This window comes from Quercus lobata, chromosome 4 (genome assembly GCF_001633185.2).
Source record: "Quercus lobata isolate SW786 chromosome 4, ValleyOak3.0 Primary Assembly, whole genome shotgun sequence".
NCBI classification, from domain to species: domain Eukaryota; kingdom Viridiplantae; phylum Streptophyta; class Magnoliopsida; order Fagales; family Fagaceae; genus Quercus; species Quercus lobata.
Window position 1 is genome coordinate 72,353,772 of NC_044907.1, and position 26,071 is coordinate 72,379,842.

Sequence of the window (26,071 nt, forward strand, 5' to 3'; positions counted from 1 at the left end):
GGCATTCCTTCTCTCTTGATGGCTTGCGCCAGTGGCCCTTGATCTTGTCCGAACCATTGCAGCCTTTTGTAGGAGAAAGAAACTGCAAAACTCAAAAATGATCTTTCCCACAGACAGCGCCAACTAATGTACACAAGGAAATCAGTAGGCTGAATGCTTCGGGTATCAAAAATCTTGTAGTCACTTGTAAGGCCTGAAAGGATGAACACACAATCAGAGGCGACCGAAGAGGACTGGTCAAGAATCCTCCAATGGTAAAGTCAGTATCTCAAATTCTGGAATTACAATCTCTTTGGAAGTGTTCAAAAGACTTACATTGTCGAAAGATTGAGGAGGTCGAAAGATTCAGAGTTAACTTCCACAACTGCCATGGAAGTTACATTGTTTGATCTTATTTTCTATAATTGTCATTGGTAGCAGTTTGTAGTAATGAACTTCGTTTTTTACTTGTGCTCTAGAATAAGAATGTGGAGGTCATCCAAAACTTGTATAGAGTTGGGACGTATAGAGGTCGTCCAAACATTTTTATGGATAGACGACCTTGTCATGGACGAGTACTCCATTCAAAGCTCGTTTTTTCTATTCTTGCCTTGGACGACCTTCAAGGACAAATTTGGAGCTAGTTTATTTTCTAATACACCATCAATAACAAATTACAAAAACTAATTTGAAAATTATGTCCTATATCAACTTGTAGGATAAGAAATTGTCTATAATACTTTCGTTACCTAAAATATAATATAGTGGGAATATATTTTTGTTTCATAAAAGAAGAGAATAATATAATGCAAATATTTGTTGATGCATGTAATGGTGAGAAGATAAAACCGACCCTATTTACTCTTACTATCTCTATCCTTTTTGGCCATACATATTGGCCTTATATAGACTGGTAAAACCTTCCATATTATTAGAATTAACTTTCCTTTTGACTAATCAGATTCAATAGTAAATGGTTACGGAAATTTATTGTAATATATCAAGTTATCAACGGTAAACTAATAATTATGTAGCTAATATTGGTGACAATTACTATTTGGCATAAACTATGCATTATGCGTTTTTCAACAGCTAATAAGGTAAGTTAATGTGGTTATTAACTATACGTGAACGATTATATTCTTTCCATTAAAAGACCATTTAAAAGTACATATATTGATGACGTTGAGAATTGTCACCAATAAGTCACACCGCACTCGCGTCTCAACGAACCTGCACAAGAAGAATCAAACGGAGGAAAAACCCTTAGAGAGCACCGGTGTGGTGCCGGCCAAAAGCTCTCCGAAGGTCAAGTCAGAATTCGTCCCTTGAGTTATTATGTGGCGTTGGAGAGGGTCAAATCATCTTACCTTGATTTGCGTGAAAGTTACTCCTTTTATAGCAGTGGAGAGGTGGCTTTTCTTCTTGACCTCCAGATCTTTCCAATGTGGGACTCTGATACCCTTTCCCTTATTGGATCTTAAGGCTTTTCTAGGCAATAGAGATTTCGGGTTATGGGCCCTCACTATATCTGTCTGCGATGGGCCTTTGGAGCGTGTGGGCCCATCTTTACAAGGACCAAACAGTACCCAACCGTCAGGCCCATTAAGATAGGCCCATCAAACTAAATTCTACCGTCTTCAGTTGCCCCCTTCACCCCAATGGTCCGTCTGCTTCTAGATCAAAGGACCAATGGGGTGACGATTCTATGGCTTGGGCATGACGGATATTTTAGTGACGGAAGGGGTTCCGCGATACAGAAGATTTTTACTGATTGACGGTTTCAACCTTCAGATAGGATGACGGTTTCAGATGGATTTAACCGGCAGATATGATGACGGATATCTTGAGGTTTTAGACGGTTTAATCTAGTCGACGGGTACGATCTGCTGATGCGAGCAGACAGGTTGTCAGCATTTATTAGCATGCCACGTGTCAATCTCTGAATGGCCGTTGTATAGGATCGAAGCGTCGCTTCGTCTTCCGTGCATCTCCTATATATATGAGGCGTCTCAATCTCTCATTTTCACATTTCCAAACAGAAAACGTCTGACAGAGAGAACCGTCAACCTTGCCAGAGCAATCCGTCGAGTACTGGTAACCACCAATTACCACAACCGTCACCATTCCTCCGTCAGGTGTGGTAAGTATTTACTTTAATTTCATACTCAAGTTACATTTTCGTCCAAGTATTGTTGTTAGGCTTAATATACCCGTCAATGTTTTTAAACCCGTCAAGTCTTAGGTTTCATCATTAATTGTAGGAAATGTCTAGTGCGTCAAGTAACCAATCGGTGGTTCGTGATGGGACGGAATACGAGAATGTATACCCGTCCGGTCATAAAGACCAAGATAGTCCAGGCGAAGATAGGAGTCCGTCGGCATCTTCTTCGTCCTCAACAAGTGAGGATGTGGAGATAATTGAGATAGAGGGTCCTGCTGACGACGGGAATCAAGCACTGGAGTCCGTCGTAGGTGCTGATGGACTAAGGCAGTTCATCATGTTACCAGAGTGGACAGTGCATAGGTTCACATCCGTCATCAGGGAGAGACATTTCAGTACCTTTAGAACAAATTTTCAGATACCAGAGTATATTCCAATCCGTCTCCCCTACGTGTCGGAGAAATGTTATTATGACGGGGTAGAAGGTGTTGGAGTGTACGAGCAGGTGTTGAAGGCTGGACTTCGGTTCCCGCTCTCTACACTCCATAGGGAACTCTTGCATTACCTGGGACTGTCCGTCACCCAGATTTCTCCAAACGCCTGGACGGTCTTCATAGCAATGGAGATTCTTTATGGCGCAATGACAAATGGTGAAAGGAGATTGACGGTCCGTGAATTTCTTCATTGTTACCGTCCAGATGAGATTGATAGATCAAGGGGGTTGTACCGTTTTGCTAGTCGGAGTCCCTTGTTGAAGGTCATCTTTGAGACCCCAAACTCAAATAGAGACTGGAAGAGTCGCTACTTTTTCCTGGAGGGTGACAGATGGATGAACCGTCCAGGAGAGACGGAGTACATGCCCGTCGATACAACTTGGGGAATAATAAACCAAGCGCGTAGGCACCCGTCTTGCTTGTCCCTTTTTTATTTTACATACATCCGTCCTCTTTTATATGCGTATTTTGACCGTCTCTCTCTGCAGGTAGACGGCGCCCGCAGGTCAGCCTCGAGGAATTTAGTTTCCTTGAAAAGGTTTGCAGAAAAGCTAGGCCGGAAGAAAGGACCTGGGCCAAGTTAGTGAATCCAAAGACAATACACTGGTATTGCGACGGTCCAGAACCTACCAGAGAGGCCATTGCTCACGACGAACGAATACACAAACGTGAGTCCGTCTACTTTTACCCTTGAAATTGAAATTTTATTTTTGAGAAAACATCGTCATCCGTCCTGTATTGCAGAAATGGATGACGCCAAGAGAAGGGCCATGATAAAATCTCTAGCCGTCGAGCAAAAGAAGACGGGTGAGATCGTTGTTCCCAGTGTGCCGGGGCCATCGGGTAAGAGGAAGCAGCCCCCAAAATCTGACCGTCCACAAAAGCAGCCAAAGGTGTCAATGGAACCCGTGGTGGGCTTGATAGCTGAGGGTGCTAAGACCGTCACCCAAGTCAAACATGGGGTCGGTAAGGGCCTAATGCATGCCCCACCCGTCAGCGAGGAGAAGCCCCCTCCTCTTCTCCGTGATGACTCGAAGTTCGCTCTGGAGAAGCTTACGTCCATACTTTCTGCGGAGGACTATGAAGATCTGGGGAATCACTCGACGGAGGCAATGGGCGAGACGGGGCTATTTACCGTTGGACAGGTAACCTTTCTTTATCCTTCAACGTTTGTCCGTCCACTTCTTAGTTTCATATTTGACACCTCTAATTTTGTTTATTTCAGTCCTTGGTTATGATGAAGGGCTTGATGGATCGTTGTCTCAAACGTGAGGCAGCTCTGGAACGTGTACGGACAAGAGCTGCGCAGACGGAGGAGGAGCTTGGCCAACTACACAAGTGGAAGGCCACCATGGAGCAGAAGTTTGAACTGTCTGAGAACACAAGAAAGGAGCTTGAACAGAAGACGGAGGAAGCTGGGAAGGTCTTGAAGAGTAGAGCGGACGAGGTGAAGGATCTGAAGAAAAAGCTCCGTCATGCAAAGGACGACGCCGTCAGCGAATATCGCAACTCCGAGTCTTTGTTGAAGGAGCTGGGAGGATCGTTCCTTCAAGGCTTTGACGATGCGCTCCGTCAGATAAAAAAGGCCTACCCAGATCTGGACGTGTCCATGATAACACTTACTGATCAAGATCAGACGTCTGCCCTGCCCGTCGCCTCCGAAAATACGGAGGATCTCTTTGGGGAAGAAGCAGCTCAGGGTGACGGAGAGTCCGCTATGCCGAATGAGGTCGCTGTTGCTGACCCCAAGAAAGCAGAGTAACCCGTGTAATTGTTTAGGAGTATCCGTCTCCCTTTTATATACAGTTAATAATTTGTAGACGGTTTGTTTAAAGTTTGATTTTGTATTGGCTAGTCTGTTGATCCGTCCACTTTAAAAGCTGTTGCTGACTTATATCGTCATGTTGTCCGTCCACCTCGTGGGCGTTTTGGAGCCGTCCGTTTTATGTATGTATGTAATTTTTTCACCGTTTTGGGTGAACCGTCCAATTTATGGACAGGTAGAATTATTCACCGTTTTAGGTGATCCGTCCACTTAATGGCGTAAATATCTCGTACTTATGGAAGTATTGAATTACATAGGTCCGTCCACTTCTTGGAGGCCATACCGTCCAACTTGTGGACTTCTTTAATTAATCACCGTTTTGATGATCCGTCCACTTTGTGGAAATGTAGAATTATTCACCGTTTAGGGTTACCCGTCCACATTGTGGCGTATAAACCGTCCACTTTTACGGAGGTGTAGAATTATTCACTGTTTTAGGTTACCCGTCCACATTGTGGCGTATAAACCGTCCACTTTTACGGACATGTAGAACTATTCACCGTTTTAGCTTATCCGTCACTTAGTGGCGTAAATATCTCTAATTTATGGGTGTTTAATCACGGTGATCCGTTCGCTTTGTGACTGATACCGTCTAAATTACGAACTTGTATGATTATCACCGTCTTGGTGATCCGTCCACTTTGTGGAGGCCATACCGTCCAATTTGTGGACTTGTGTAACTACACACCGTTTTGGTGATCCGTCCACTTTATGGACATGTAGTATTATTAAACGTTTCGGGTGATCCGTCCACTTTATGGACATGTAGAATTATTCACCGTTTGAGGTGATCCGTCCACTTTGTGGATTCTAAACCGTCCAATTTGTGGACTTGTGTAACTACTCACCGTTTTGGTGATCCGTCCACTTTATGGACATGTAGAATTATTCACCGTTTGAGGTGATCCGTCCACTTTGTGGAGGCTATACCGTCCAATTTGTGGACTTGTAGACACCGCTTTTGGTGATCCGTCCACTTTGTGGACTTTTAACTAGCTTTCGTTAAGTTTGGCGACAATTGTAATGACATCAAAGTAGAAGAAGATCATAACTGTATCCAATTGCGTAAAGGAAAAGTGCCTGCCCCCTTGGGCTTAAAAAAGGCACGACAGGATTGTAGCAAGAGAAACTCATGTTAAAGAAAAAACTTATAAATAGTTAATAAAAAAGGCCAAATGGAAAATTGGTTGCCGTTCGCAGTGTTACTATCACTGGTAGTATTTCCTCAAATGCTCCGCATTCCATGGATGCGGTAGCTTCTCCCCCTCTGTAGTCTCCAGGTGGTATGTTCCTTTCCTTTTCCATGCCGTGACTCGGTAAGGTCCTTCCCAGTTGGGGCCGAGCTTTCCCTGTGTAGGGTCTCTAGCTGCACCCATGACCCTTCTGAGTACCAGGTCTCCTACTTGGAAGTCTCTGTGTCGGACCCTGGAGTTGTAATGTCTGGCCATGCGTTCCTGGTATCTTGCGATCCTTTGCTCCGCGGCCGACCTTACCTCATCTATCAGGTCCAGCTGTAGCCTCATTGATTCGTCGTTCCTGCCTTCATCATGGTTATGAACCCTGTAACTTGTGAGGCCAACTTCTGCGGGGATGACCGCCTCATTCCCGTATGTCAGTCGGAATGGCGTCTCTCCTGTCGGAGTCCTAGCCGTCGTCCTGTACGCCCAAAGTATGCTCGGTAATTCTTCGGGCCATATCCCCTTTGCCCCCTCGAGCCGAGTCTTGATAATCTTTAGCAGGGATCGGTTCGTGACTTCAACCTGGCCATTGGCCTGAGGATGGGCGGGTGATGAGTAGTGGTTTTTTATTCCTAGCTGTGTGCAGAAATCCCTGAAGTGGCCGTTGTCGAACTGCCTCCCGTTGTCCGAGACAAGGACTCTAGGAATACCAAACCTGCATACGATGGACCGCCAGACAAAACTTCTAATGTTCTTTTCTGTGATGGTGGCCAAGGCTTCCGCTTCTACCCATTTTGTGAAGTAGTCAATACCCACTACCAAGAACTTGAGCTGCCTTACCGCCGTTGGGAAAGGCCCCATGATATCCAGTCCCCATTGAGCGAATGGCCATGGAGCCGTCATGGGTGTCAGCTCCTCAGCCGGCTGTCCGATAAAATTGCTGAACCTCTGGCATTTGTCGCAGCTTTTAACGTAAGACTCGGCATCCTTCTGCATGGTTGGCCAGTAGTACCCAGCTCGTACCAGTTTGTGCACTAACGACCGCGACCCAGAATGGTTCCCGCATATCCCTTCGTGTACTTCCCTCATTACGTAGTCTGCTTCTTCAACCCCGAGGCATCTTAGGTAAGGACGGGAGAAACCCCTTTTGTAAAGAATGTCTTTTATCAAGACGAATCTCGCCGCTTGGACTTTTAATTTCCTCGCTGCCTCCTTCTCTTGGGGCAGTAACCCGTCCTTCAAGTATGAAGTTATCTGTGTAGTCCAGTTTCTTTCGGAGCGTATCTCCTGCATATTGTCGGGGTCTATTAGTGGGAAGACTTGAACAAAGGAAAGTATATTACCCGGTGTCGTCACATGTTCTGCTGAAGCGGCTTTGGCTAGGCGATCGGCGAGCTCATTCTCTCCTCTGGGGATTTGGACGACCGTCGCTTTTAGCCCGTTGATTCTCGCCTTCACTTGATCAAGATATCTCTTTAGCCTTTCCCCCTTACATTCATACTCTCCGTTTACTTGATTGGTCACGACCTGCGAGTCGCAATGAACGGCTACACTTTCCGCTCCGGCGGCTTTTGCCAGGTCGAGTCCTGCCGCCACTGCTTCGTACTCTGCTTCATTGTTGGTAATGGGAAAGTCGAGACGGACCATACATTCGATCTTGTCTCCTTCTGGTGACAGCAACACTATGCCGGCCCCTCCAATTCGCCGATTGGAGGACCCGTCGGTGTAGATGCTCCATTTGGGGGGTTCTTCTGCCCCCTTGTCCTCGTCTCGCGTAAACTCTGCTATGAAGTCGGCTACAGCTTGTCCTTTGATGGCTACACGCGGACGGTACTTGATGTCAAACTCACTCAATTCTATTGCCCACAACGTCAGTCGACCCGCGGCTTCGGGATTACTCAGTGCCCTTCGCAAGGGCTTGTCGGTCATTACATTCATGGTATGGGCTTGAAAGTAAGGTTTCAGCTTGCGAGCCGCCGTTATCAATGCGAAAGCGAGTTTCTCCATAGGTTGGTATCTTTCTTCGGCGCCGCGGAGCGCCCGGCTGGCGTAGTATACAGGCTTCTGTGCATTATCCTCTTCTCTAATTAAAGCAGCGCTGACGGCGACAGATGAGACAGCCAAGTAGAGGAAAAGTTCTTCGCCAGGTTGCGATGGACTCAATAGGGGTGGTGAAGATAGGTATGCCTTTAACTCCTCGAACGCTCGCTGACACTCGTCCGTCCACTCGAAGGATTTCTTTAATGTGCGAAAAAAGGGCAAACACTTGTCTGTGGCTCTCGACACGAATCTATTTAATGCCGCTATCTTGCCGTTAAGGCTTTGTATCTCCTTCACATTTCGCGGGGGTGCCATTTCTAATATGGCTCGGATTTTGTCCGGGTTAGCCTCAATCCCTCTCTGGGATACCATGAAGCCTAGGAATTTGCCTGCCGTTACGCCGAATGCGCATTTTCCCGGATTGAGTTTCATGTTGTAGGATCGTAGCGTACCGAACGTTTCCTTAAGATCTTCGAGGTGGTCTTCCTCCTTCCGGCTCTTCACAAGCATGTCGTCGACATAGACTTGAACATTCCTCCCGATCTGCTGCGCGAACATCTTGTTCATTAGCCTTTGGTATGTTGCCCCCGCATTCTTCAGGCCGAATGGCATTACTTTGTAGCAGAATAGTCCTTGGCTGGTTACGAACGAAGTCTTTTCCTGATCGGCCTCGTGCATGCGGATCTGATTGTAACCCGAGAAAGCGTCCATGAAGCTTAGTAACTGGTGTTGAGCCGTCGAGTCTACTAGGACGTCGACTCTTGGAAGGGGATAGCTATCTTTAGGGCACGCTTTGTTAAGATCGGTGAAATCCACGCACATGCGCCACTTGCCGCTCGCTTTCTTTACCATTACCACATTCGCCAGCCAATCGGGATAGTAGACTTCCCTGATGAGGCTTGCCTCTTGGAGTTTGCGGACCTCCTCCGCTATTGCTTGGTCCCGTTCCGTTGCGAACACTCTCTTCTTTTGTCGGACGGGTGGAAATGAGGGTAATACATTCAATTTGTGTACCATGACGGAGGGATCGATTCCCGGCATATCGTCATGGCTCCAGGCGAACACATCCTTATTGCTCCTCAGAAAAGCTACGAGCTCTTGACGGATTCCGGGTTTGGCAAGCGTTCCGATCTTGGTTGTTCTGTCCGGATTGGAACTGTCAAGAGTTATCTCCTCCAGCTTCTCTGTTGGTTCCGCCACCGTTCGGTGCTCTTCTATGTTCAAGGCCTGGATTTGGTCTTGCATCTCCATCATAGCGACGTAGCATTCTCGTGCGGCAACTTGGCTTCCGCGTAGCTCTCCTACCCCATACTCCGTTGGGAACCTGACCATTAGGGCGTAAGTTGATGTTGACGCCTTCCACGAGTTGAGCGTAGGTCGTCCAAGAATAGCATTGTAGGCGGACGAGCAATCGACCACCAAGAATGTCACGTTCCTGGTGATTTGTTGGGGGTAATCTCCTACTGTCACCCGTAACGTTACCGAGCCCAGAGGGAATACCTTACTCCCTCCGAAACCAACGAGCGGGGCGTCTGTCGGTATTAGCAGGTCCCTATCAATCCTCATCTGCTGGAATGCCGGATAGTACAATATGTCGGCCGAGCTGCCGTTGTCGATCAACACTCGGTGGACGTTGTAGTCTCCTGTCCGCACGCTGACGACGAGGGCATCGTCGTGTGGATGGTGTAGGCGCCGTGCATCCTCTTCCGTGAACCCAACAATAGGTTCTTCTCCGTTTGCTATCCTTGGCAGTCTGCTCGTCAACTGGACATTCTGTACCGTCCGAAGGTATGTTTTGCGAGCCTTCTTTGACGATCCGGCCGCAGCAGTCCCTCCGACTATCATTCTTATGTCTCCAATTGGGGGTCTTGGTCGCTCGTTTTCTCGACGGAGGTGTTGTTCCTGTGGGGGTTGATCCGTTCTCCCCTTGTTGACGAACTTCTGCAGCTTCCCTTGTCGGATAAGTGCTTCGATTTGCTGCTTCAAGTCGTAGCAATCGGCCGTGTCGTGGCCGTGGTCACGATGAAAGCGGCAATATTTGTCTCTGGACCTTTTGCTGGGGTCACTCTTCAGCTTTCCTGGGAACATCAGGGACCCTTCGTCCTTAATCTGCATTAGGACTTGGTCAATTGGCGCGTTTAGCGGGGTGAAATTTGCGAACCTTCCGCCAATGGATTTTGGACGTTTGTCCTCCCTTCGGTCTCCCATCCTTCCTTTCTTGCGCCCCTGGTCCTGTCGGGAATCCTCCTGTCTATCTCTTTTCTTGGGTCTATCTTCTCGCGATAGTAGTGCGTCTTCAGCGTTCATATATTTGGTGGCCCTGTAAAGGACCTCCGACATGGTCTTGGGGTCGTTTTTGTATAGGGAGAACAAAAACTTACCCCCCTTCAGCCCATTTGTGAATGCTGCTACCAATATCTTGTCGTCGGCTTCGTCGATCGAAAGTGCTTCTTTGTTGAAGCGTGATATGTAGGCCCTTAACGTCTCCTCTTCCCGTTGCTTGATATTCATTAAACAAGCCGTTGATTTCTTATACCGATGTCCTCCGATGAAATGCGTAGTATATTGAGCGCTTAGCTCCTTGAAGGTGCTGATGGAGTTGGGCGCTATCCGGCTGAACCAAATCCTCGCTGCGCCCTTCAGGGTTGTAGGAAAGGCCCTGCACATAATCGCGTCTGCCACTCCCTGAAGGTGCATCAGGGTCTTGAAGGTCTCTAGGTGATCTAGAGGGTCCTTGACTCCGTCGTAACTATCCATACTTGGCATACGGAACTTATTTGGCAGGGGGAAGGAGTTAACGGCTGCCGTGAATGGCGAGTCAGTCCGGTTGACTAGGTCGTCAAGATCACTTGACACTCGCCCCTTGAGAGCGCTCATCATCACATCCATCTGCTCCTTCATCGCCTGCATCTCCGCGATGATGGATTGTGGAGCAGTGTCCGTCGGGGAAGGGATGCTTATGTCCCGTCTTACTGGTTTGCTCGGGGCGTTACTCCCCTGTGGTCTGTCCTGATTTCTCCTTTCGGCGCTGTTCCCCTCTTGATCCGCTCCTTGGTTACTGACCGCGGCATTCTTTTGGTTCAGCTGCTCTTGTAGGTCGTGGTTTTGCTTGGTGAGGCGCTCTACGGCTGCGGCGAGCGTCCTGACCTGTCTCTCAAGGGCCGTCGTAGGGGCTTCTTCCTGAACGTCATTCGTGGTTGCCATTGAGCGAGTGAGTACCATGTAACTCTTTTGTCTGGGAATCTACGAAGTACTATACGTCTCTCGTTTCTTTCCCACAGACGGCGCCAACTGATGACGTTGAGAATTGTCACCAATAAGTCACACCGCACTCGCGTCTCAACGAACCTGCACAAGAAGAATCAAACGGAGGAAAAACCCTTAGAGAGCACCGGTGTGGTGCCGGCCAAAAGCTCTCCGAAGGTCAAGTCAGAATTCGTCCCTTGAGTTATTATGTGGCGTTGGAGAGGGTCAAATCATCTTACCTTGATTTGCGTGAAAGTTACTCCTTTTATAGCAGTGGAGAGGTGGCTTTTCTTCTTGACCTCCAGATCTTTCCAATGTGGGACTCTGATACCCTTTCCCTTATTGGATCTTAAGGCTTTTCTAGGCAATAGAGATTTCGGGTTATGGGCCCTCACTATATCTGTCTGCGATGGGCCTTTGGAGCGTGTGGGCCCATCTTTACAAGGACCAAACAGTACCCAACCGTCAGGCCCATTAAGATAGGCCCATCAAACTAAATTCTACCGTCTTCATATATAATAATTTTATGAAAATATTCCAACACTTATTGAAGATTATTAATACCAACACTTCTTTTAGCTGTAATACTATCTTAGGATATTAACGATGAGAAAAGTGAAATTTAACAAAAGCGTCCTCATACAAATCAATTTTGCCACAAACACAAGCATCTGCTTGGATAGCAATGAACTTGATATCCTATCATAATTCACATTAAAATAGAAATTTGGAAAGAATAATTTACACTACGAATACACATAAGGGCAATTGCTTAGTTTCTTGTTCATGTGTAAAATGGTATTTAAAAAACAAGTGTTTAGGTTGTTTCGTGGTATTTAAAAGATGAAAATCATGATTACCTAGTTAGATGAGTGTGGCTTCTCATGAATGAAAATTAAAATTGAAGGACTGTACGTTTCTTTAAAAAACTTTCTCCCCTCTCTTCATGTGTGTTAAAAAATATTTAGTATTCTCAAAAAAAAAAAAAAAAAAAATTGAAAGACATTAATTTCTCAAGAACAAAGCTAACAAGTCTTGTCTAAATTTGCCACTAGCCCAAGCAATTTACATACTTTAAAGACTACTTCACATATACTGTACACCGTTATAATATGAGCAAAGGGCAGTAATGTAATATACAAATGTATATTTGGGGGAACTAAACCAGAAGTCTCAAATCTTAAAAATAAGTACATCTTATTAAGATTCTAAATAAATTTATTACCAAAATTCATCACCTACTATATTTTTTATAATCAAATTCATCACCAATATATGATAACAAACAACTATAGATTTTATAAATTAATAGAGGTTGAAACTACTTATCACTAGAAAATATAGACTGGTTGTGCTACTAATGTCTTTATAAAAATAGTGGAGCTCTAAATAGTTGAGTTAGAAAAGTAGAGGCAAAAGGCAAATGAACTATGCTTGATAGCTGTCGATGGGTGAAAAAGAGTGACCAAGAAAACTCACTCTCAAGATTCTTATAGGACCCAGATGAATTGTTATTATTGCTGCTGACTGATTATCTCTGCAACTGCAATACAAAAAAAGTGGCCCCTACTCCTTTTGGACAAATGTGAAATAATTTAAAAATAAATCGGTGATGTGACCAGACTGCAAAAGTATGTAACAAAAGTCCACAACTTGACAAAAGGTCTTCCACAGGATGTTACCTGTTGTTGTATCGTAATTTGTAACTCATTAATGGTGATGGACCAGTAGTGAACCCATTAATATTCTCATCACCTTGAGTTCAATTATAGTAATGGATAACCTTATTACCTAACTAGTCATATACTAGTGCAGGAACCATTGAATCTAGGCAGAGCTACCACGATAATTCACTTAATTATGCTCTAATGTCCCTTCTTTTTTTCTTTTTCTTTTTTCTTTTTTTTTTTTTACATACATTTATGTAATATAAAAGTGAAATATTTTACTTTTTGTTAACCACTTCTTATTGTGTCACATGACTACATAAATTAATGCCATGTATATTTTTAAAAATATTGAAAAGTTGTGCCTTTTCAATATTCATTTTCGATTAATAGACAACTTTTCATTCAATAAGCACATTTTCATTCAATAGGCGTATGTCATTAAATAGACACATTTTTGGTTAATAGATACCTTTTCATATATCTAATATGAAGGGTTATGACTTTTCAATAGACACCTTTTGATATATCAAATTTGAAGAGTTATGACATTTCAAAAGGCACCTTTTAACATGTATATTACAAACTATTTTATATATACCTATATATTACACAAACTAAACTAGATACGCAATATTCTGGTCCTTATTCTTTCTCACAAAAAACTATTAATAAATAAAATAACGTTGTTTTCTTTTACCTAAATAATAAAACTTTGTGCCATTTTTTTAATTTTATGCATTTTTGCTTACTACTCAAACTAAAAAATAATGTCTTTTTTTTTTTTTTTTCAACTCATTCAATAGTTATTTCCATGCATCGCACAAGTTAACGACTAATCTATATATATATCTAAAAGCTAAGACGTAACATTTAATATTGCTATGCTCCTATTAAGCCACCTCATTAGCCCTATCATACTCTTTTTCTTTTTCTTTTTAAATGATTTTTCTCTTTATACTTTTTAAATTTTTTTATATGAAATAATTAAATACAGATCATGTACAAACATTATTATTCATTAGATACAAATATTTGACTATTCAGCTATCTAAATTGATTTCAACTTTCTTCCAAAAAAAAAAAAAAAAAAATGTAGGGACAACAAACAACTTGTTTGACAATAAATGATCATGTGAGAACAAACAAAGGAGGAAGACAATCAAAAGATAGGGGTCTTAGGGTTTCCTATACATAACACAACTTGTTTGAAAATAAAATATTTACACAATTGGGTGGGGTTGTAATAATTCCACTAAGCATGATTAAAGGAAAATTATGTAAGGGTCCATATAATTCCACTAAGCATGATTGAAGGGAAATTATGTAGGGGTCCCTATAATTCCACTAAGCATGATTGAAGGAAAACTGTGTAGGGACAACAAACAACTTGTTTGAAAATAAATGATCATGTGAGAACAAACAAAGGAGGTAGACAATCAAAAGATGGGGGTCTTAGGGTTTCCTATGCATAACACAGCTTATTTGAAAATAACATATTTACACAATTGAGTGGGTTTGTTATAATTCCACTAAGCATGATTGAAGGAAAATTGTGTAAAGACAACAAACTAACTTGTTTGAAAATAAATGATCATGTTCTTATCAAAATAAAATAAAACTAAAAAAATAAACGACTTGTTTGAAAAGTCCATTCCCTAGCTACATGTATATATATATATATATATATATATATATATATTGATCAACATTCCCTACGTACATATGTGCGTTTACATTGATGACCGAGCTGTTGCTTTCCTTTTGCATTGGTGGAGGATTCTTGTTTCTCAAATACATTATATAAAAACCAATATCCAGTTGAACTTTTGTGAGTGCTTTAAGTAGTCCACTCCGTTAGGCAAGTTGTGCTTTTCTTGATTAGGTGGCAAGCAACTTGTTTAATATGCAAGTGGCTATTGTTAATTAAAAAAAGAGAAAAATATACCAACAAGTGGACTCGACTACGTACCTTTGTTATACAAGTAAATTAATCAACAAGAAGCACATCCCACCACCAAACCAGAAAACTATATCCTTTTGGCATTATATACCATGTAATTGCTCTTTTCCCAAGCAAGTAGCAACGTCACATGAGAAGAAGAAGAAGCTTACAAATATATAAAAAGATTAATTTGCCACCTAATCAACATAAAGCACAATGTACCAAATATCTTTCGTGCATGTTCTCTCTAATGTGGATAGACAGGTTTGCTCTTAAGTCTTATCCCTTTATACAAAAGGTTTGGGCCTTTGCGGGCCCATTTTTCACTATTGGGCTTCAAAAAAGGAAAGGTCTTAGGCTCTATTTGTTTTGGCTTGCCCAAGTTGTTTTGTATCAAATTTGCCCAGGTTGTTATATATGCAGCAGATCCATTTTGGGATTTCCCCCTTTTTCTTGGTATTATGGGCTATTTCAGTTCCATAATTACTCTTCTTGAAAGAGGTCCCTTCCAGGGATGGTAATTTTTTCCCGCTCCACTTAACCCGCCCCTCCCTACTTTGCCTCGCACCGATTTTCCCCACCCTGCAAAGGTGGTGGGACGGGGATGGAGTAAGATTTTAGCTCCGCACCATGGGACAGGGTGGGGATGGGTTTAGACTTTTTAGACTCACCTCATCCCGCCCCTCCCAGTCCCAGCCCCACCCCGCGTTACTAAGAATTATAATTGTAAATTTTTCATACCCTAAAACCCTACTTTTTTTTTTTTTTTTTGAGAACAAAACCCTACTATTTAAACAAACATATTAATATTAGCATATTTTATTCTACCCAATGTGATTCTCTACCTTTATTTTGTTATGTGTTATGCTATTAGTTTTTTTTTTAAATTTTTTTTTTTTTTTTAATGATTGTCTTGTTAAACACTTGAATATATTATTCAAATTTTTCTAAAAATTGATTTGATTTGATGGGATAAATTTAGTTGTAATTTCAATTATATTTTTATTAATGAAATAGGTTTCATTAAAAAAAAAATTGTACTAATTGTAGGGCAAATTAACAAAAAATAGAGTTTTACTAGGTAGGGCTGGGCTTCGCGGGGCCCCAAGGGACGGGGATGGGATAAGACAAAACAATGTAGGACAGAAATGAAGACCTCATCCTTCGGCCCCGCCTCGCCCCATTGTCATCCCTAGTCCCTTCTAGAGGTTACCTTTTAGTATACTATTCTGTCAACCTTCAACCGTTATTTCACTTTTTTTACTTATTCTCTATGTTAGTCATTTTGTATTTTGTATTTTTTATTTACTTTTACTTTGATAGTAATGCATTGTATTGCACATGCATAAATGATAAAAAAATTTTCCCTTATTAGTGTGAACTATTAGAATTGTATTTAAAATTATGAATGAAGTTTATAATTTAATAGATTTGAGAAAATTTGTTAATTGTTAATGTGAAGTTATTTTATATGAATTTCAAAAATCATACAAAATCATTTAGATTTTTTTTTTTTTTTTTTTTTTAATTTTCCTTTTACTATTTTTTTTTTTTTTTGGCTGAATTTTCTTATACTATATTTCAATGCTTGGGAGCTTGCTTCACAAATCTATTAAATACTAAAAATATTTTGAATATGAACATTGAGGATAATTGCACGGATACTCTAACAAAGCTAATTAAAGAAAAGGACATAGCATCAGTTTTGAATGTAAGTATTTTCATTATACCTTATTTTGCATACTGTAACTGTTATTTAGTTCCAATTTCTTTACATATTATTTTTTTATATTAAATTTATAATATAGTATGGTCTCCTAGGAATGCCTAAGAACTATACAATTTCAATCTCATATATCAAAATTAGTAAACAAAAGTCAATCAATAGTTTGGAATTACTTCTAGAATAAGAAAAATTATAAATATGAATTAAGAAAAGGGAGCTTGAAAGCATTCAACAATAGTTTGGGAAAACATAAATACTATATACAAATAGTACAACAAAATGAATATTTTATATGGACCTTAAAAAGAAAAAAACATAAAAATTATTTCTAAATGAAATTGTAAAATGTCTGCGCATCACGCGGGACATTTTCTAGTTGACCATAATGGGCAAACGACTCTTATATTTCCCTTTTCTAGTAAACAAAGTTAATACTCTGCACGTCTAAGCTCTTCTAGACTATTCTAGTGTTTTGATTCCCCACCCACCAGTTGTTGCAAATTCTGAGTAAAGTACAGGATATTAAATATTGTAGTATATATTTCTGTATGCTGGATAAGACCATTTTCGCAATTAAACATTATATGGAATTGAGTCCAAAAACAAACCAATAATAGTTTGCAAAATTTTACAAAATGGGAGAGATTCAGATAAATCCGCAATGCAAGATGATTAGAAAGATGAGTTTGATATTCTGTTCAAATTAGAAAAACAAAATGGAAAAGGAAGGTTGGACTAAACCTCTTAATCCACTATTCAACTATTGTGCGCACAACAGGACATAACCATCGTGTCCTTACATATAAAAGCTAAAGTGATCATGCATAGTCACTTTGCCATAAGGGATTGCACAATTAAGATAGATGAAAATTTTGATTATGAAATTTATCAAATTTGATTACAAAATGGTTTAAAACATAGATAACCACTTACACATTTACATCATTCTGTTAAGTAAAATGAAAAGCCAAACAGAAAAGAACCTCATGAAAAGAAGAAGTGTATCTTGTTTACCTAGATCGACTACATAAGTTATGAGGCATTAGCACCAAAATCTATACCAGACTCTGCACGAACTCCACAAATAGTGTGGACAATCAGGCTGCAAAAGAAAAATGTGATGATTAAACAACAAAGGACTTTATTAACAGTCACCATAAATGCATGCTCAAGACACCTCAAATCCACAGGAAAAAAATGCAAACCTTCAATATAAGCATAGTGACAAGGAGGAAACAGAGGAAAGTAAGGCTATGAAGAATGAAATTGGAGGCCATCTTTCAGATCATCACCACAAATACAATAATATTCTACCATACAACACCACATTCTTCATGGTAATAACTTCAAAAACGGGTTGTGCTACTGGCTTAATGAGCCTTGTCAGTGATCTGAATCATGAGCGACAATCAAACCAACAGACTAATGGAGAGAGATAGAACAAAACTGACCAACAGCTTGCCAAATGGAGAACCTAATAAGGTATGAGAGCAATATTTGAAGGACAAATTTGGGGCAACATTAAATGAACAAAGGGAACACATACTTCCTTAGCTGTTCAGAATCCATGCTCATATGTCCAAGTGCTCGCCCATGGAACTCCCTTGTAAAGTGGGAATTGTTTCTTGTGGTTGGATAATAAGCATCAATTAGAAGTAACATACTTTATCTCAGACAAAGGAGGGGGGAGGAAGAGGGATGGAGCACTTCTGTTTGTCTTGTGTTTTGTAATTGCCTATATCTTTAAGCTGGGAAAAAACAGAGGGAACTCCTTGAGTGAGACATGATTGACATGAGACAGCATAGAAGTCACGATAAACCAATAATAAATTCATTTCACTTCCAATAATGTTGTTCTAGGTAAATAGATTGTTACCTAATCTAGCTAATGAAGCCAAAGTATTCAGAATATCTTCATCCCTACTGGCGGAGAAAGAATTTGGCTCTAGGACAAAGAACAAGCATAAGATATGGACCTAGAAACTTGATAAATAGCAAGTATCTAACCCTATAACATTAGGACTGAATGATTACCAAGTATATATTTGAGCTATGAGGGCTTCCTCTTTCTTCTAAAAAAATGTTACTTAAAATAAAAAGAGGTTTCAAGCATTCAAAATCATAGATGGAATACCAAATAAAGGTGTTGCACTTACTGTACAAAAATCTAGTTTGCTTTCATATGTTATCAAATTAGATAGTCGATCAAAGAAACCAGCAGTCCAGGTTAAATTTATTGCTGCTGCATCTTGGAAGTGATAAAGGACCTTTTGTACACGCACAGCCTTCTGCTGATGATGTTTAGATTTGGATAAGGCCGAATGAGAATGGAACATTTTTGCATGATGTTCTTGAATGAGATCAAAACATTCCTGGAACCATTAAGGTTGGAAATGTAACAGCATCACAAGAAGAATTGAAGAGCCCAGATTCAACCAACGTGTAATGTGACTTCAATGCCTCAATCTCCCCCACCACCAAACCCCCCCCCCCCCCCCCTTCTCTCTCTCCCAATATTGACTTCTAATTCAGGTATGTCCATTTTCAAAATTTCATTCCAAAATTGTGCAACTGTCAAACCAATGGTAAGAAACCAAGCTTCATCCCACTCTTTCCCCTCTACCAAGGCATGTAACTCTTCAATCACTAAGACAAGAAATCTACATGCTTCTATTTTTAATATCCTAAATCTACAATGCTAAATGTTGATAATTATCAAAGTCGATGATAAACCTCAAAAATTAAAGCAAGAAAATTCATACATTGACAATTGGTCAATTACCAAGCTCACCTTTCATCTGCCACGATCTAATATAGACTACTCTAGAAATGAAACATCACACTTGCCTTCCTACCATTACAAAAAGACAAACAGAGTTTCTTTTGTGGCCCTTTGTCAAATGTTGCTTCAGCACAAATATTATGGATGGAGAAAATGATAAGGAAAATAGACAGAAGACTAAAAAGAATATCCAGATATACCTTACTATAGAATAGTATCCAACTCTTACTTACTCCAATTAACAAAGCCAAGATATTTGTGATTTCTTCTCGCCTGGTTGTCACCTCCATACTTGACAGAGTACTTCAGCCTTTGAAACAAGAAACAAACATTGGATATTGATTTAAAACTTGATAACTAGCAAGTACCAAAGTGTATAACTTTCAGAAGTAATGATTATAAAAATAAAATAAATTAAAAAAATAAATAAATAAATAAATAAATAAACAAAAGAAAAAAGAAAAAAAAAAAATTGGACCCATAGGGCACTCTCTTTATTCTTAATAATTTTCAAGCATTAAAAACTCTAAATAAAAATAATATGTAGTAATGTTAGGCCAATTAATGAGATTTCTTTTCATGAGGCACCAAATTAGATTAGCTACTAAAGATAACCAGCAAACCAAATTAAGCTTTTATTTTTTTTTTGGCTGCATCTACCAATTAATGAAATTTTGAATATACACTTGTAGTCAAAGGAAAATATAAAGTTAATTCAAATTATGAAGGAACTTAAATGGAATGGTATGTAAGCATGTCTCCCACTTAGAATGCCATGAATGGTTGTGAGCAAAGGGAATGCAACACACATTTTCAAAAGCGTTGCTTGGAATAGCGCATGTCATGTACATCGGATCTGCAACAGAAGCAAAATAAGTCCTATTTTTTGCCCATCAGATTGTAGGAAAAATCTAGAAAGAAACAAATAACATGAAGATAACATATCAATAAGACAATAACTAACCTAAACATTTAAGACTAGATAACCGTCTTCGTCAATTTCATAAAGTGATCCCAAGAAACAAAAAAACTTGTGATTACTTTTAAAAAAATTCATGATTAATTTAAAGTACATATGAACTTAAGCAATTGAAAATACTTTATATCTTACCATGACTGAAAGCATAACAAAGGAAATTATAGCCAAGCCTTTAAAGCTAGAATTAGTTGCTACAAAATACTCCTCTTTGAGTTCTTTCTTGTTCAGTGATTCCCAGACTTGATTGGCTGCCTTGACTAGCCTTGATTTCAGCACCATATTTCAACACCAGATTCTCAGCTTATCTCCCCCATGATTCTAGAGATTTGATTTGTATCAATTAAAAAATGATTATAGGGATTGGTCTGGCCTTTCCTTCTAGGTTGTAGATTCTTACCTATAAAAACATGTACACAATGTAATCTTCTTTTAAGCCAACATACAAAAACTTTCTGGTCATTACAAGGTTTTTCTCTTCATTTCTCTACTAATTTTCAAAGGTGATCTGCTCACAATTGTCAGGCTTGACAAACAACACTTTTAACACCAAAGCAACAGAATGCATACAAGTATCCATACCTTCATCTTTGAGATATCTGCAGACTCACATCCTGGAGTAGCTAATTTCCAAATTCTCCACCAGCTCCTTCAAGGTAAAAAGGTCACTCAGGAATCAAGCACAAGTCCTCACCACAGTTAGCATACTTTGCTCTGAATCCTGCATAAAATTAATTCAGCCACAAGACTTATTTAACTCCTCATTATAAATTGGTTGATTTGATTAAGACGAATAATTGGAAGTGAAATGTGTCAAAAAGATTTAAGACCATTAATTGGAAAGAAATAAGACCATTCTTGAGAATACTAATTGACCTAGGTTCTTAGCTACCAGATGACTGTGTCCCACTTAGCACCCTGGATTGACCAAAGATGATAATTTAAGGATTCTTAACATTTGTTCAGATATAAGTAAACAAGTTTAAAGAGAACAGTGGAAGAAGTTACAACTGAAAGATTTAAATATTAAAGAACATACATTATAGTACCATTGAGAGCCAATGAGGTTTCTGACTTTTTGTGTCATCCTTGGCCAACCCATCTTTCTCAACCCTTTTGGACTAGATTCAATCTAGTAGCTGCTCAATAATAGGCTGGCTTGTAATGGGCAAATCACTAACCAAGACAATCCCACTCCCTTACTCCGTCAAAACCATCCCTAAAAGCTCAACCTCCTCTCTAGTAAAAGACACATGTAGCGTTAAAGAATTCAAATAATAGCGGTGTGTTAAGTGTTATAGAATTTGAGTACTAGAAAGGTGTTATAAACAATCTCAAAAGTTCATTGTGGTTAGGCACAGAGAAACTGTGATGGGAGCTGGTAAGACAGGAAATCACTGCTATAATTTTGAAAGTTTCTACTCCTCTCTGTTGTGATTTTACCTGCATTTCTGTAGCACTAAAAATTTCTTTTGGGGTATAATATGCCAAAGTCAAGTCTCAACACTATGCCCAAAAATGAAAGGAGAAATAAGAAGAATTTCTCCAACAATAAACAACTGATTTAGTCGCTAGGTAAGTTAAATATGCAATATGCCGAATATGCAATTTTTTATTTTTTATTTTTGCTTAAGGATGTAACTCTAGGTAAGTCATTAAAGAACAAGGACATGAAATAATGAAAGTCCTCCAATAAACTTCATAATTTCATGGCAAGCAGATTTTAGCACCCAGGGGTTATAGACAGTGCACGAACTCCACAAATAGTATAGACAATTGGGTTGCAAAAGAAAGATGTAATAATATCCAAACAACAAAGGTCTTTATTAACAATCACAATAAATACATGATCAAGACACTTAAAGTCCATAGAAAAAATGCAAACCTTCAATGTAAACATAAGGCTATAAAGAATGAAATTTGGAGGTCATCTTTCAGATCATTATCACTATAAAATTCTTCACTGTTGCATCCAACACCATTCTCCATGCATACTATTTCGAACACTGGTTCTGCAACTCGCCTAAAGAGCCTTGTAAGAGATCTGAATCATGAGTGACAATCATACCAACAGATTAGTGGACAGGAAGATAGAAGAAACTGAACAACTGCATGCCAAACAAAAACCTAATAAAGCATCAGATTGATACTTGAAAGACAAATTTGGGGCAACATTAGAATGCACAAAGGGAACACATACTTCCTTGGCAGTTCAGAATCCTTGCTCATATGTCCAAGTGCTGGCCCTCGGAATTCCCTTGTAAAGTGGGAATTGTTTCTTGTGCTAGATAGGGCTTATTCATGGTAACAAGCATCAATTAGAAGTAATACCACCACCACAGCGAGAAGGAAAAGAAAGGAAGAGAATTTAAAAACATACTTTGTCTAAGACAGAGGAGGATGGACGAAGATAAATAAAGTACTTCTTGAAGGAAATAAACTAAACACTGGAGGGAACTCTTTGAGTGAGACATGATTGACATGAGACAGTAATGAAGTCACAATAAACCAAAAAGAAATTCAGTTCACTTCCAAGAATGTTCTTCTGGATATAGATATTGTGTAATGGTTACCTAATCCAACTAATGAAGTCAAAGTATTCACAATATCTTGATCCAAAATGGCAGCTGCTTCCCATGCTTTGCACTCTTCCATATTGGAAAGCACTTCTGGGTCTGAGACAAAGAACAAGCATTAGATATTGACTTAGAAACTTGAGAAAGCAAGTACTACTACCTAATCCTATAACATTAAGACTAGATGATTAGCAAGAATAGAATTTGAGCTATGAGGGCTTCCCACATTCTTCTAAAAAATTTATTTATTTGGAAAAAGAAAAAAAAAAAAAAAAAAAAAAAAAAGAGAGAGATTTTAAGCATTCAAATCATAGATGGATGGCTAAATAAAGGTATTACTGAAAAATTACCTAGTTTCCTTTCTTAGTTATCAAGCTAGATGGGCTGCATCTTGGAAGTGATAACAGGCCATTTGTACACACAGCCTTTTGTATGATGTGTAGATTAAATGTGGGCGAATTAGAATGGAACATTTTTGCATGATTTTCTTGAATGAGACCAAAACATTCCTGGGCCCATAAAGGTTAGAAGCTTGGATTATAAAGCAAATGTAACAGCATCACAAGAAGAAAAGGAAGAATATAAAGATACTTGTAGGTGAATTAGAATTGAAGAGCAGAATATGACTTCCTTCTATTTGCACAATCAAAAACATTTAATTGATATTTTTGCAGAAATAAACAAAGGAGAGTTACCTCTGAATGTTAGTCTGAATCAAACTTGATGCTTAGGATGTCAGAAATCTTGTGCCCATCTTCCCTTATCCCTCTTTTGCAATGTTGCTCAAGAATTGGACTTTGAAGAACCTCCTATTTCTTTAACGGTGTAGTACGAAGAAAATCTGGTTGCGAATTTAGCATGAGGCATCTCCAGATTTTCAAGGAACAAAGGCGTGGCATTATTTTTATGGTAACAAACCCATTATCTTCTTCTTCTTCCCTCGCTCCTCCAATGTCAATCCATTCTTTCCCACTTTGGAAATTCCTGAAATTCGAGAGATTTCAATTTGGGAATATAATTGCGTTATCTTTCTTGTTTTTGGGTTATATTCCCAAAAACTCAACTCCCACCTTTTTCAAAGTATATGCAGCCAATATCTTTAATGATTCAAGGGATGGTAGTTTCCCTAAAGGAGGCAAACACCCTAAATATGGCCTGCAAAACACTCATAAAGACAAAGCTTTTTTCATTTGATTAGAGCCATCATCATGTTAGAGATATATATTAGACATATTAGCCCAATGTAATAGGTCCAAGCCCATTTCTACTTGTACTAGTAGTCTAGAGTTTAGTCGCCTATATATACTCATATTAGGGTTCATTGTAACACAGGAGGTTATTGTACTACACTCTTATACATAATAAAGATGTAGCCCTTAAGAGATTCCTCCGTGGATGTAGGCCGTAAGGCTGAACCACATAATTCTCGTGTTCTCAGTGTTCCTCCTCTATACTTCCTCTTCCGCATCTACTCTAGCATACACAACATGGTATAATACATCGCATTGTTGCTAATATTTAACACATCCAATTAGGATACTCTTTTTTTTTTTTTTTTTTTTTTGAAGTGGAAATATATTCATTAAACCAACCAGGAAAAACATACAAAGAGCCTGCAAAGCAGGACAGAGTAACATTAACTACACAGATCAGATTGCATATCAGATTGCAGAAAAGACAGAACAAAGGGAGGGGTAACGCCCTTCCAAATTTGGCAATTTCCAGTTCTTCTAGCATGCTGTGCAAGCACGTGGGCCACTGAATTGTACCTTCTACTTAAGTACTTGAAATGGCAAGATTCAAAAGACTCACAAACTTGATGTATTCCCTGAATAAGGTGGCCAAATATGCTCCCCGTAGCCTTATCATTAACTACTTGAATAACTGCCAGAGCATCAAATTCAACAATAATTCAAGGCAGCTGAAGCTCTTGAGCAAAAAGGACACCTTGCTCCAAAGCAAAAACTTCCGAAAGCTCTGCAGAAAAATAAGACTGAAGCGGCAAGCACAGAGCAGCCACTACTTGACCATTGAAGTCTCTAATAACAACACCCACACTGGAAGAACCTTCTTGTTCTGAAGAAGCACCATCAAAATTTACTTTAAAAACTCCAGGAGGGGGTGGGCTCCATCTAGAAGAGGCAGGCCTTACTAAGCCAAAATCCCAACTAGCAGAGCATGTAAATTCTTCCACAGCATTTCTTGCTTTATGCCAAACTTGGAGAGGAGAAAGACCACCATCCTTATGCACTCTACTATTTCTGTTAGACCATATGGCCCAAGCCGTGGTAAAGAAGAGCTCCAAATCTTGAAGAGTTGAGTGAGATAGGATAGATAGAGCCGAGTCTAGGAAGGAATTTTTAAATCCTTGGGTGTGAAAAGGATTTTCAAGCCAAAAGTCCCAAACTAAGGATGAGAAATCACATCTAAGAAGAGCATGATCAACAGATTCAGCATCATTTCCACAAACAGGGCAAGCCATATTTTGAGAAATCCCTCTTCTAAAAATGGCTTCCATCGTAGGGAGACCATGGACACAAGCTCTCCAAGCAAACACCTTGATTTTTGCTGGCAAGTGGAGATGCCAAAGCCGCTTCCACAAGGGCTTACAAGGATCCCCATTAGAACTTTCACCATGACCATTTGCCCCCATCAGATTGTGGGCTACATGATAGGCACTTTTGACTGAGAATTCTCCATGCCTATTTCCAATCCAAATTATTTTGTCTTCTGGAAGGGTGCGGCTTAGAGGAATCTTCAAGATTGTTTATGCTTTGAACGGGAGAAAGGTTGCCCTAACCAAATCCACATTCCACCATTTTGTCATTGGGTTTATAAAAGATGAGACCACTGGGGATTGGGGAATAACATTTCGGGGGAAATGACCTTGTAGGTGGATGGGGTTGGCAGCCATTTGTCATCCCATATGTGAATCAGTTTCCCATTGCCCACTCTCCAACGAGTTCCCTCTCTAATAATGTTAAGGCTGCTATGAATGCTTCTCCAGGAGTTTGATGGGGGGTTACCAAGCGTAGCATTTAGGATATCTCCAGAAGGGAAATATCTTGATTTGAGAATCCTAGCCACAAGAGAGCTTGGGTTTTGCAGAATTCACCATAACTACTTAGCAAGCATTGCTTTGTTAAAAGCTTGTAGATTCCTGAACCCCATTCCATCGCTTGCGTTCTGTTTACACATTGTTTTCCAGCTCACCCAACACATCTTGGCTTCTTGTTGCCTTTGGTCCCACTAGAAACTTCTCATCATACTCTTAATTTCTTCACATAGGCTTTGGGGAAAAAGGAAGCACCCCATAGTGTACGTGGGAATGGCTTGAGTAACTGCTTTTATAAGGATTTCTTTACCCCCCATAGAGAGAAGTTTACCCTTCCACCCAGCTAACTTTTGTCCAATCCTCTCTTTGAGAATAGAGAATATTTGTTTCTTCGATCTACCAATGAAGGATGGGAGGC

At 40.0% G+C, this 26,071-nt stretch overlaps 1 protein-coding gene and 1 long non-coding RNA gene across 4 annotated transcripts; both read right to left on the reverse strand.

Annotated features, from left to right (window-relative positions):
- Positions 1-18,777: 18,777 nt before the first annotated feature.
- On the reverse strand, positions 18,778-23,747 carry LOC115987656. Of its 3 annotated transcripts, XR_004091170.1 has the most exons (9): positions 23,294-23,747; positions 22,949-23,107; positions 22,596-22,697; positions 22,223-22,306; positions 21,062-22,066; positions 20,605-20,743; positions 20,158-20,422; positions 19,856-19,902; positions 18,778-19,356 (listed from the first exon to the last, which is right to left on the reverse strand). It is a non-coding gene; the product is annotated as an uncharacterized LOC115987656 (long non-coding RNA). The 3 variants fall into 3 exon arrangements; XR_004091172.1 differs by lacking the exons at positions 19,856-19,902; positions 22,596-22,697; positions 22,949-23,107; positions 23,294-23,747 and adding an exon at positions 22,403-22,583; XR_004091171.1 differs by lacking the exons at positions 19,856-19,902; positions 22,596-22,697; positions 22,949-23,107; positions 23,294-23,747 and adding an exon at positions 22,403-22,583 and having other exon boundaries at positions 22,223-22,316.
- Positions 23,748-24,510: 763 nt separating this feature from the next.
- Positions 24,511-25,251, reverse strand: LOC115985749. Its single transcript, XM_031108652.1, has one exon. The coding sequence runs from the start codon at positions 25,249-25,251 to the stop codon at positions 24,511-24,513; it is 741 nt and encodes a 246-aa protein (XP_030964512.1).
- Positions 25,252-26,071: the final 820 nt, after the last annotated feature.